General features: G+C 45.3%; 1 protein-coding gene across 1 annotated transcript; it reads right to left on the reverse strand.

The window, feature by feature from the left end:
- Positions 1-1,943: 1,943 nt before the first annotated feature.
- Positions 1,944-4,100, reverse strand: LOC146894141 (N-acetyltransferase 8F1-like). The gene is made up of 3 exons (XM_087907094.1): positions 4,082-4,100; positions 3,259-3,377; positions 1,944-2,802 (listed from the first exon to the last, which is right to left on the reverse strand). Exons 1-3 carry the CDS (start codon positions 4,096-4,098, stop codon positions 2,072-2,074), a joined length of 867 nt encoding a protein of 288 aa, XP_087763220.1. The 5' UTR covers positions 4,099-4,100; the 3' UTR covers positions 1,944-2,071.
- Between the last annotated feature and the right edge of the window lie 9,335 nt (positions 4,101-13,435).

Raw genomic sequence — 13,435 nt, forward strand, 5'->3', positions numbered from 1 at the left:
CCGGTAAACCTTGATTTGGACAGGTAGTGTGCAGTGCTGGAGCTGAGGCGTGGTCTCTGGACTGGGGGTTGGTTAGGCCACAGTGACAGCCAGTCCAAAGCTCACTGGCTCAGCACTTCAAGCAGCTCTTATCTCCATGGCACTGGGATCAGAAAAAAAAAAAAAAAAAAAAACTCCAACAGGAGTCTAGGAGCCCTGTCTTCTGGAGGACTTCTGACCTGGGCTTTTACATTGTTACATCGCTGAACAGGAGCTCTGAGGGTGGCATAGTGACTTAAAATCAAATACATGTAAGTGGCAGATACTATTCACCTCATTTTATTCTAACAACTTCAAAAACGGTGACTCCATGTTCTTCCCACATGTAGTCAATTCCACCTTTTGGTCCCCTCTTGAACTTCAAAGCCATGGTGACCTCTCACAGTTCAGTTCTGGGGTTGTTCTCTAGGTACCCCATACCCAGAATCCCCTTCTGAGTTGCACCTGACTATGCTGGGGGGGGGCAGAATATGATGCAGAGCAAGTGAAACTTCCCCAGGATTCTTCGAAAGGAAAGAAGTCTTGATTCTCTTCTAGTTACTATGGAGAGATGCTGCATGGTCTCAGCATCCTGCCTCATGGGCGGTCACAAGGGACCACATCGATTGTGCAGCTGGAACTTTAGCTCAGGGGAGTGCAGTCCCCTCTTGTGGATACTGGTGGTCTTTGGGAGAGATAGATCTCCCAGAATCCCAAGGAGGCTGTCCTGGGTGAGGATGGACAGAATTCCTACTCTGGTGACCATGAAGGCCAGAGTCAAGGAGAGCCATGTAGCAAGAAAGAGTGAGGCATATAACCCCAGTAATCAAGTCACCTGTGTTTGGAATGACATAGCAAGGGGTCTCTGTATAGTTGAAATTGGTCCATGACAAGGTTTGCCAGCAGTCCAGGGCAGGCTTGATTTGGCTGACTCCTCTCGAGTTTAACTGTTATCAGTAGTAATGCCAAGATGAAAAAGCAGCCCCAATATTGCACAGTGAGACAATTTACTGACTCAGGGCTCCTGGAGCTCTGTGATCAGCAGTCTTTAGCCTATGTTGGGAGACATGGCAAGATACCCCACCCACCATCTCTAACACCCCAGTGTTACAGATGAACTAGCTAGAAGAGAGACAGCCTTGCATGTATAAGCTCAGAGTCACAGCCCAGCGCAGCCTGTATCAGGGTTGTAAGGTGGCACAAGCAGGCACCTGAGTCTCTGGAATCCCTGGGCCTTTGAACTCAGACTGGGTCCAACCTAGATTCCAGGAGTGTGCGCTGTAGGGTGCTCCATCCCCATATCTGCTTGGGAGTGCAGAGCTGTCTGCTTGGCCTCCCTCACGTGCTGTTGCCCTGTGAGACTGCCCACAGCAACTCTACAAGCCTGGTCACCACGAGGTGTCAGTTACATCCAGGTCTTCCCCATAGAATCAGTCCTCAGCTGTCCTAGCCGACTTCCTACCCTGCCATGACAGCATATCTGTTGGGACTTCTCTCAGTTCCACGCCCGGCTTCTGCTCTGGGACCCTACAGAGCACAGACTACATTTGTCCCCGAGTCTGGCATGTCCTCAGCTAACACCTGCAGTGCTTGGGAAACCTTTGTTTCTGCCTCCCCCTAGCATGCCTGCTCTGCAAAGACCCCGAGCCTTGCCCAGCTAATCTGCTGGGATAGGACAGCACACAGATATCTGGCACTTTCAGCCAACTTAGATGCTCCCACATGTGTGCTGAGGCTAGGTGAGCTGACCCCTCCAGCCCTACGGAAACTTCTGGTCTACAAACTCGAAAGTGAAATACAAGCATTAGTATTTTACATTGTCCATAATGCATCATTAATATGAGGCTAGGTATATGAAACACAGGCACCGCAGAAACCAAGAGTGTAGCAGGACCTCAAAACCCCCAATACAGCAATCACATGCATTACAATCTGGTGTGCACCACCAACGAGCTTTTATTGTTCATTACACTGACATGACAGGGTTCACTGGTTCCTGGAACATGGAGCGGGGCCTGTTTGCTGCACAGACACTAAGGTCCCAGTCCACTTACTAGGCAGAAGGGAGGGAATACTTTAATTGAATTGTAGGATTATCTACTAACCTCCAGTATATACTCAAGAAGTACCGATCTATTCTCCTAAAGCCCATGTTCAGGTAGAGGGCCATAGCATCTCGCTGCAAGACACTGGTCCCAAGGATAACATCACTGCAGCCCTGGTCCCGTGCAAACTGGAGGAGAGTTCTGATCAGTGCTTTTGCTATCCCCTGTCCTCGATGCTGTGATGACACAGACAGGTGAAAGAGCTCCATCTGCTTCCTCCCTAATGGGGGATCCTTGACTGGCAGACAACCCACGATGCCCACCACCTCTCCCCCAGACTCAGCCACCCAGAAAGAGCCACGGGCATTCAGGTAGGACTTGGTGATGTCAATCATGTCTGTATGCAAACACTTGGCCACATACTCCTTCCAGGGATGTCTGGCAAGGAGCTTCAGCAGAATGAGCAGAAACAAGATGCTTATAGCAGCTACCAGCCAGGAGTCAGACATGAGGACCATGGCAAGCGGCACCCCAAGTAATAGCAGGAGGGTCCGGGGCAGCGTAAGCAGGTGGCGGAAGGTGGTGGGGATGTGCTCCTCCATGCCTCTTATGAACAAATCCAGGACACTTTTATAGTCACTGTCCTGGTACTGGCGGATGTGATAAAGAGCCATGGCAGATTTCTGGGTCTCAAATCTCGGCATCCAGGAGAGACAGGTATACCTGCCTGGCACTTTCCCTGAGGCATGAAGAGGAAAGAAATCATGTAAATCCCCGACCTTCTGCCTCCCAACCTCCTAAGACCCATTTAGCCTCTCTTCAAGGGTGTATCTTCCTGCTGTCACCAGACAGGAAGCAGACACTGACATTGGGAGGATGTCTGTCCAGCAACACCTGACTACACCCTTCTTCAGCCTTCTGCAGCTCTGGGTACATAAACAAGCCCAGTGCTGCAAATGGACCCCATGCACCCATTAGGTCACTGTCTGTGGACTATGAATTACAGGCATTCTGTGTTTCCAGGTGTTTTCCTGCAGATCTCCTTCCCAAGGATTATAAAACTTTAGATGACAGAGCTGGCAGAAATAAACAAACAAAACCACCCATTGCTGCAAACTTTTATCCTTGAGCCCTCAGGCAGTTCTAGGACTCCAGTTCCATGCTGACATTCTCCCCACAGTGCTGCCAGCCTTACCTGCTACTGTACAACCAAGAGTGTCTGGAAGGGCATCAGCCTCTGGTCGAATGCAGTACAGTCCGGGTCTGCCTAACAACTGGTGAGCAGACCTGAGTTGGCACCTCACTGGTTGGCTCCTGGATATTTGTTAATCATAAAGCCCAGGGTCACAGAGTTCTCCAGTGATATCCAGGAAGCCACCCCTATTCACCTTGTGAACTCTGTGTTAATAATTTGTAGAGCACAGTGGAATGTGGATGCTCAACAGTTTTCATCCCCGTGGAAGGCCTGTCACCTGCACTGCTTCCTCCAGACTGCAGCTATCTCTGTCCTCCTTCAAGGCCAGCCTGGTCCTGCACATAACTGCTCAGAGCAGCCTGGTGTTGGGATGCACACACACTGGGCTCCCATGTCCTGTCACAGCAACAAGTACTGTAGCTGGACTTTTCTCTGTCCATGCTGTGCCTGGTCCTGATAAAATAAATCCTAGGGGTCCCCACACTGCCCTTCTGTCCCTGCCTCCTCACCACCAGCCTCAGTCAGCGCTAGTGTCCTTTTCAGCCCCAGCTATGGTGCCATCCAGATGGCGGGCACTAGACAGGGCACAGCTGCCTGAGTTCAGGGCCTGCTCAGAGCTTGAACATCATGCTTCCCACATGGGTGATCCAAGGTGTTGCTCTCCTACAAGAGAGAGCGACATCTGTCTCTACAGTGTCCCTGTGGAAGGTGTCTCTGCCTCTGCCTCCAACCCTGGGCTGAAGGCCCCATTTCCTCCAGAGCCACCTTAGCCAGAGAAGCAGGCTCTGAGCAAGGTGGAGCGAAGGCTATGGCAGGATCTTACTTTGAGGAAGTTTTCATGCCAGCAGAGAATGGGACACTCTCAGAGCTGTGACAAGGTCCAGTGGAGAAGATGCTGGGATGTCAGCACAGTGAGGCTTCTCAGAAGGATGAGCTGAGCAGAGCCAACACTTCAGAAAAGCTTCATCTCCTGAACACTGAGGGGAGAGAAGCAGGAAAGCTCCTGAGACAGCCCTTGGGAAGAGGGCCCTTAAAGGCACGTGTGTCTAACAGCAGCAGGGACCTGGCTATACAGGACCCAGAATACAGTCAAGTAGTGCAGATATTCCATTCCAGATGCACGTGAGGCCATGTGGATGCATTTTAGCTGGGAATACAAGGGTCCCATGTGTGCAGGTGGCATGCTGCAGAAGCCCATGGCCAATAAGATGTCTTGAAAGTAAAGTCAGTCTGGGGCCCCAAGAGGAACCCTGTCCAATAGCTAAGTTAGGCACAATGAGAAGCGCTTTTTTCCCTAATTGCTTAAATGTCTTGTTTTTCCAAAACACTGTGGGTTTATTTGGGTTATTGTTTGCAAGGGGAGCCTTGTTCAGTATAGACTAGGAGACAGGCCAGACAGTGACATCTGCACCACTTGAGGACATTTAGGGTCAGCACCAGTCAGCTAGGGATAAGTAGGGCAGCTTCACAGCCTGCAGCAGCCTGCAGCAGAGCATCTGGGCTCACTCTTGGCTCTGGGTATGACTCAGCAGAAAACCCTGGCATCCCTCCCCAGCACTGCCTTCCCTCCCCGGAAATCAGCTGTGATGCTGACAGCAATGGAAAGAGCAAGGACAGGTTACATCTCCTGAGCGCAAAACATGGAAACACAGTTAAACCGTGGAGTTTTTCTTTATTTTGCAAAACAGAGAGGATTTCTTTCAGCAAAAAAGAAAGTTCTTGGTCACTGAAAGATGATGCAACAGTGCCAACTCTTTTGTTGCTGTTGTAATTACTTGGCTTTCTGGAAGGTTTCATCATGTAGCCTAGACTGTCCTGGAACTCAGACTCTTGCTCTTCCCTCACATGGGCTTGGGATTAGATGCATGCAGCACTGACAGGTTTTTAAAAAAACATGCACAATGAGAAAAGAACAAATACCACAAAGTTAAATTTCATTTCTGATTTGCTGGAATTGTTTAAGTGGTTTTTTTTTTTTTAAGGGGTGGGGGAATAGTTTCTTGATACACATTCTATCTCTACTCTTGCTAATGTCAAATACAGTGTACAGAAAGCTATGGTCAACATGGCGTCAGTTACAGAGGGTGTATTCTGGCAGCTTACTGTTGTTTACTGCGATTATTGCTGTCCTCTTAAAGTACTTTGTGACCTACAATCTGGTCATTGTAATGTTTTTTGAGACAGGGTTTCTCTGTAGCTTTGTAGCCTGTCCTGGAATTAGCTCTTGTAGACCAGGCTGGCCTCAAACTCACTGAGACCCGCCTGTCTCTGCCTCCCAAATGCTGGGATTAAAGGCTTGTGTCACCACTGCCGGCTAATCAAACAAAATCTTTCCAACAGATTGAAAAAAATGTGCTGTTCCCCCCCCTTCTTGGTTTTGTTTTGTTTTTAACAATGGGGAGAAGAATCCTTGGCATGCTCGAGATAGTTTGCTCTTGGTGTAACCATTTAAGAAAACCTTAAAATAGTTAGATACAGCTCCCACTTCTCACCATGTTGAACTTTATCAATATCTCTTGCTTATTTAGTCCTAGAGACTCTGACCAAAATCCCTAATCAAAAGAAGCCGTTTAAAACAAAACAAAGCACACAAAAACTCCCAAAACACCTCACCCAGTGAGGTATTAGCAACAGGAGGAATCAGAGCTGAAGCGAAAGCCTTAACTTTATGGCATAGGGTCACGCAGGTGGCATCTAGACCGTCTGACTCCTCTCCCACCTGGATGCCACAAAGCTCTCCACCAGGAACCTGAGGGAAGAGACACAGAATGACGACAACGATGTGGTTGTGCAGAAGGAAGTGCCCTTCGTGCTGGCGCAACTCACTGTCAGTTTCCTGTCTCAGTTTTGGAAACAAAACTCGCCACTTCAAAAGTGCCGGATCTCCGCCCAAGTAAAGGGGGTGATCATCCTGAGGGTGCTTCTGCAGACTCCTCACCCACGAGGGCAGCATGTGGATGCAAAGGGGAGCAGTCTTGATGGAACCTTCCTGTGGAAGGGATCCATGCCATGGGTAGAGGCTGGAAATTGATGTCAACTAAAGGTTTATGTTGTGGCTTTCGAGAGATGTCCCCCACTTCCTTCCTGTTAAAAGAAAAGTATTATTCCTAATGAAGTGAGTACACCTTTCCACTACTAGAGATCCCACTATGGGGACTCTGTGCTGTTCTGGCAGTCATGGGGAGCATTCCTGGACACCACAGCCCTCAATGGTTTGCTTCCAAGACTTAACATGAAGTACGATCTCTTTATCTAGAGTAGTTTAGGAAGGTGATGTGTAATCCCTGAGCCTTCCAGCTAGACTAAACGTGACATAACTTGCTTCCCATTTTCCTTGTTTGGAGTTTATCTTTATGGTTTTCTTTTTTTTAAAAAAAATAATTAACTAATTATTTATTTATTATGTACACAGTGTTTAGCCTCCATGCCTATAGGCCAGGAGAAGGCACCAGATTTCATTACTGATGGTTGTGAGCCACCATGTGGTTGCTGGGAATTGAACTCAGGACCTCTGGAAAAGCAGTCAGTGCTCTCACCTCTGAGCCATCTCTCCAGCCCCTCTTTATGGTTTTCTTTGCATGGAAGGTGTATAGTGATATGTGCAATAAAGATAAATGCAAGGGTAGGTATGCTAGACTGCTGTATTTAGGATAATGAAGAAAGGACACCAAAAGCATAGTTTGAATCAGTGACTGGGGAAAGTCAAAAAGGAAGTCCCTGTGTATATCCGGGAGAGCAGCACTTCAGACAACAGTTTAAGAACTCCAGCACTCAGAAGGCAGAGCCAGGCAGATCTCTGTGAGTTTGAGGCCAGCCTGGTCTACAGAGCTAGTTCCAGGACAGTCAGAAATCCAGAGAAACCAGACAGTCAGAGAATCCCGTCTCAAAAACAAAGTTTTCTGTATGTAAAATGATACAAGCACTTTGCAAGGGTTTACTGCTTTAAAAAATTGAAGTGAGCATGGGGATATAACCCAACTGCTAAAGTTCTTGCCTTGCAAGTTGGAAAACTGGGTTGGATCTCTAGATACAACTTAAAATAAAAATCCCACACTAAAAAAAAAAAGCTCTGTGTGGCATTGCATGCTTATAACCCCAGCTCAAGGGAGGCAGAAACAGTGGCACCACCCAGCTCATAGGCCAGCTGGCCTAGCTTATCTGATTAAGTTCTTTTTTGTTGTTGTTTTGGTTTTTTTGTTTGTTTGTTTTTTGAGACAGGGTTTCTCTGTAGCTTTAGAGCCTGTCCTGGAACTAGCTCTTGTAGACCAGGCTGGCCTCAAACTCACAGAGATCCACCTGCCTCTGCCTCCTGAGTGCTAGTATTAAAGGCCTGCGCTACCACCGCCCAGCACTTGATAAATTCCAAATTACTACAAGACCTGTCTCAAAAAGAGATAGATTGGACTGGGTGTCCATACCTTTAATCCCAACACTTGGAGGGAGAGGCAGGGAGATCTCTGTGAGTTCCAGGTCAGTCACAGCTTCATGGTGAGATGCGATCTCAAACATGAGACAAAGATGGATGGTTCCTGAGGAATGCTATTTGAAGTTGTCCTCTGGCTTTCATGTACAAGCACAAATAGACACAAAGTGAAAACATTCCCAAGGCAAAGCTAGTGTGTAGCAGGTTCACTGCATTGGTATATCCCCATATAATTACAAACAAGTAGACATGCCACAGATCTGGAGTCCATTGTGAGCTGCTCTCCCAAGATTCAGCAAAGCTGCCAAGTCAAGAGAACAGAATATCCCCCATATAATTACAAACAAGCAGACATGCCACAGGCCTGGAGTCAATTGTGAGCTTCCCTCCCAAGACTCAGCAAAGCTGCCCAAAGTGGAAGAAATCTTGCCTACATTTGCTCCACTTCCGTTGTAGCCAAGAAGGCCCAGAAAACACACCTTGGGTTTTTACAATTGGTGTATATGGCAATATGATTCATGGGGTCAATATATTAAAGGGCCTTCTGTTACTAATGAAGTCTGGACCAGAAGTTAGACTGTTCTGGCATCCCAGGCTGCTACAGTACTGCTTCATTCTGTGACAGGGATAAACCCAATGACGTTGAATGACCAGCAGCCAGACATATAAAGAGTTCACATTGATTCCATTTACATGAAACAAATCTATAAGGCCATTTCAGATAGGCAATTCTTTGGAAAAGGTGTGGGTGGAAAGGGTTACAGATATGTTCTAGGTTCACTGTGGTCTCAAATATAGATATGCATACAAATACACCAAAGCAATTTTAAACATGTATAATGAATGCCAATTGTATATTTAAAATTAAAAAAAAAAACCACAGTGAGATGGGGGTGGTTAAGAGCACTGACTGCTCTTCTAAAGGTTCAGAGTTCAATTCCCAACAACCACATGGTGGCTCACAATCATCTATAATGAGATCTGGTGCCCTCTTCTGGCCTGCAAGGATACAAGCAGACAGAACACTTTATGCAAAATAAATTTAAAAAATACAGTGAGACAACATATTTTAAAATCAAAATTGCTAAAATTTGAGTTAAATAGCTCAGTCCTTAAGGGGATGAAGAAGTGGGGACAGGTGGATCTCTGGGAAGCTCTATGCCAATGAAACACCATCTTAAAAACAAAACAAAATGCCAGGCGGTGGTGGTGCACGCCTTTAACGCCAGGACTCAGGAGGCAGAGGCAGGCAGATCTCTGTTGAGTTTGAGGCCAGCCTGGTCTACATAGAGTTCCAGAACAATCAGTGCTACACAAAGAAACCCTGCCTCCAACAACCAAAAAACAAAACAAAAAACCCCCAAACCAAACCCAAATCCAAAGTGGACATACCTCTGAAGAACAGTAGACAGTGCCTCTGAGGAACAAACATCAGAGTTGTCCTTGCCCTATGCACACACTGACGATACTAATTGTTAGTCAGGGTGTAATCGGGACACTCAACTCTTCTTGATGGGATACAGAATAGTACATCTGTTTTGGGATGTTTTAGTTTATTATAAAGTTAAACATACATGGCAGCAATCCCACTATCACACTCAAGGGAAAGAAAAGTTGTTCACATAAAACCCTATACAGAGTTGGGCAGTGGTAGCACACACCTTTAATCCCAGCACTGGGGAGGCAGAGGCAGAGGCAGATGATCTCTGCGAGTTTGATGCCAGCCTGGTCTACAAGAGCTAGTTCCAGGACAGGTACCAATGCTACACAGACACTGTCTCGAAAAACCAAACCCCCAAAAATGTACACATAAAAGGTTTATGGCAAGTTTAAAATTAAAAACATCAGACCTTAAGTATCTTTTAGCTGGTCAATGAATAAGCAATGTGCAAGACAACTATATAATGAAGTAACTCAGCAACAGAGGGAAGAGTGACCAGCCAATCCATTCTGTAGCACAACCTCAAAAGCAGTATCTAAATGAAAGAAACCCTACCCAGAAGTCTACACACTAATTCCAACTGCACAGCATTTTAGAAAAGAGAAAGAAACTGCATGAGCTATGAAACTGTAGCAACTGGGAGGATGGAATTTGGGGCTGCTGGAGTTTCCTTTGTTGGGAGCACTGAAGTGCATCTAGAAAGAGATGCATTTTAGTTTTCTTTTTAAAGTCATCTCAGAGCTATGGCCGGGCTTCGTTCAGATGCAAGAGACCTTTATATAGCATACACAAGTTGGATCAAAAGGTTTGACAGGGTGTTCTACTGTGAACTTGTGTAAACTCACGACTGTTCTTGTGTGTTAAATTGAATATAATCTTAATCCCCATGTCATGCAAATATAAGCCTGAACAAAAAGTTATTGATAAATTGTTACCCTCAATGTAACTGATATTGGTGTTCTCAAAGGACTCAAGTGTTTGTAGTAAGCCGTCAGTAGAAGAGATCAGGTCTATCAATCATGTGTTAAACAATTTAAATGTTCATGACTGCCGGATCTATAAACACCTGCTGAGATCTTCTAGAAAGCAGACCCTGAGGCAAGAATTTAGGTCACTGGCATTTTCTTTGGGGTATATACACGAGTGGTGAAGAAAAGGTCTGAAGCGGGGACCAAAGCCATGTGATATAATGTGCTGCACAGCTTTAGGAAGCCAAGAAGACAGCAGGTAGCCTGGCATGGTGTTTCTAGTCTGGACGGCTCTTTAAGTGACACTATGTAAGTAATCCACAACAGGACAGGAAGGGTGTTTGTTTGCTAGGCTCTTCCTATTCTCCCCAAGGGGATTGGATTTTCCACCTTTCCAGATCATCATTGCACCTTCTCTACCAGTGGCCCAGAAAGCCTGATCCCATGGCCTATTGTGTACCATTCTCCTTTATTTGAAAGTGGGGTCATAAAAAAAGACCTGATGTGGAACTAGACATACTATGTAGGTCCAGAGTCAAGTGTCTTAATTGGCTTAGAAATCTTTGGTTTTGTTTTTTCAAGTCAGGATTTCTTCTGTGTAGCTCTGGCTATCCTGGAACACACTCTGTAGAGCAGGCTGCCCTTGAATTCAGAGATCTGCCCGTCTCTGCCTCCAAAGTGCAGGGAAGGCAAAAGAGGGTATACCCTCCCTTGGAAAAAGAACTGTCATACAGGATGGGTTCAAGGACTCTGACATGGTGGCACAGAATCTGGAGTAGCATGATACATAAATAATGACACAAGGTACAGTGTGTAGAAAGAGATCATTCATTGGGGGTAGGGTTGGGGGAAAAGACTAGAGTGGTTCATATAGCTGAATATGAGTGGCTGGCTCAGAGACCACAGGACAGATCACACCAAAGAACAACTTTAAAGACAAGGCAAAGTGTATGGCCTAGTATAACCACAAAATGGGTATACAAAACACAATGAAGAACTCGAAAAGTCAGCTTGCGGACAGATACAAAAAGCCTTGGCAGGGAGAGGAACACGGAACCCCAATGCCATAAACCACCTGACACTTCCAAGAGGAAAGGAACACATAAGAACTTGTTTTCAGGACACAATTCTGGGCAACTATTAGTGGTACTAGAAAAGATGTTTGATTAGGATTCCACATGTGATCCCTCCTAATGTGAGTGTATTAAACACATAACAGTCAAGATTAAAATGTAGGGCTGTTTTTTTCTTTTTTTAAAGAGTTAACTCTTAGAAATTAAAATTTAGAGCTTGGCATTGGAGCCTGTACCTGGAGTCTCCCCAGCTCAGGAGAACTAGGGCAGGCAGACTGCTTGAGTCTTGGAGTTCAAGGCCAGCCTGGACAACATGCTGAGACCCTGTGTCTGGTTTTTTTTTTAAGGCATATAGAAAATCTTCTTTTATATTTTTACGATGTTTATATAAATCATATAGATATTAAGATCAGAAGGGGACTGGAGGTATAACTCAATAATAGAGCACATGTCTAGCATGCACGGGGCCCTAGGTTCAACTGCAGCACGGCTAGCTCGGTATATCAGAAAAATACTAAAAAAAGAAATTACATGAAAAGGCTAAATAAAAATAAAATAAAATCATAAATAAATGAGAGGTCTCAGGAAAGAAATCTAACATCCAACTAGAAGTTGTCTTAGAGTTAGGGATTAATGCTAGTAAATAGCATTAAATAAGATGGTTTAGTGGTTAAGGACAGTGGTTGCTGTTCCAGGACCTGGGTTCGAATCCCAGCACCCACACAGCAGCCCACAACTGTCTGCAACTCCAGTTCCAGAGGATTCGACAACCTCACACAGACATACACACAGGCAGAACACCAAGCATAAATAAATATTCAATTTTTTTTCTTGCAATTTACCAGACTGAAAGGATTCACTTGGTCTGTATCATTGCGGATAGAAATTATGACATCTGAGATATAGAAGACTCTAAGACTTCAAGAGAAAAATTTACAGGGCACAGAAAAATATTCTAGATCAGAAAAGATTTCAACAACCAGCAGTGAGGTCGCAAACAGCAGCACTGGGAGTGTGCACCTGGAACTGCAGCTACAGGAGCAGAGAAACAAACGGATGCACTTCTGTGATTCAGCTATTCAAACCGTTTACATCCCGCCCAGCTCTGAGAAGACATAACTGACCAAATGGGAAATTAGTCATGAAAGTCGTACCCTGGGAACCAGGAGTCTTAAAGAGGGTTCGAAGAAAAGACAAGAGGAAAGAGCCCAGGTCAGGAGCTGTCCCGGGTGTAATCAATCGGCAGTGTGCTTCCTCTGGACTAAGTTGTTTCCTCAGATCCTATGTTAAAGCTCTAAGCTCCAGCATTTGAAATACTACTGCATTTGGAGACCAAGACTTTAAAGAGGCAAATAATGTTAAAATCAGGTCTCTAAGGTGAGCCCTGATCTAATGACTGACATCTTTAAGAGAGAACTACAGAGCATCTCAGCCTCACAGCACCTGAGCCTGTGGGAGGAAGGGGGAAGAGATGTAAGACACAGTGACCACATGAAAACAATGAGGTTCAGCCATCTACAAAAACCAATTCTTGCTGACTCCTTCACTTTGCCAGCATTCAGAACTATGAGAAACAGAATTCCTGCACATTGCATCACCCATCTGATACTCCACGATAGCAGCCCTACCAACCAAACTTGGTACCTAACCTGAACACTTTAAAAATTTCCAGGAAAAGAGTCAAACCAAAGAGCACATCACTCACACTGAGACTGTCTACAGGGCCACTGGATATAGAGGATGAATTTGTGATGTATCAATGAAAAATGGCCAAATGAGGCAGAAATGTGAAGCAAAGGGGAGACTTAAAAGAACCTACAACCATGAACACCATGGCTCATGCAGACTAACATTTACCTAGTAACGTGAATGTCATCAAAAGCTGGGAAGAGCTTTGGGGTGGGCAGGCTGAGGGCTAAATGTTCATGTGCTGTAGGAAGAACTCATCAACATATATTATCACAAATTGGAAAATCAAGAAATGGTGATCTGTAAGAGTATTCCTTAAACAACAGAGGAAGATACACAGAATAAGGCAAAAATACTTGAGCTGGCTACCTCTATGACTTTATAATTGAATGTTTTTTACATGGTAATCTCAGGAAAGCTACCCGAGAAAATATTCATGTGTGCCTTTAAAATAACAATATAATTTTAAAAACTACATAGATAGACCACTGGAAACTTTAAAAAGAAGTGGCTGCTTCCTTTCACTAGGCCTTTGGATGGTGTGACATGGACAGAAGCCAGACCAGTGTGTGTAAGAATGAAA

This window comes from Myodes glareolus, chromosome 6 (assembly GCF_982192425.1).
Source record: "Myodes glareolus chromosome 6, mMyoGla1.1, whole genome shotgun sequence".
In the NCBI taxonomy this organism is placed as follows: domain Eukaryota; kingdom Metazoa; phylum Chordata; class Mammalia; order Rodentia; family Cricetidae; genus Myodes; species Myodes glareolus.

Coding starts and splice junctions, on each gene's coding strand:
- LOC146894141 (XM_087907094.1), bottom strand. Junction 2,803..3,258: donor TCTTGGTTGTACAGTAGCAG/GTAAGGCTGGCA, acceptor TTCATGCCTCAG/GGAAAGTGCCAGGCAGGTAT.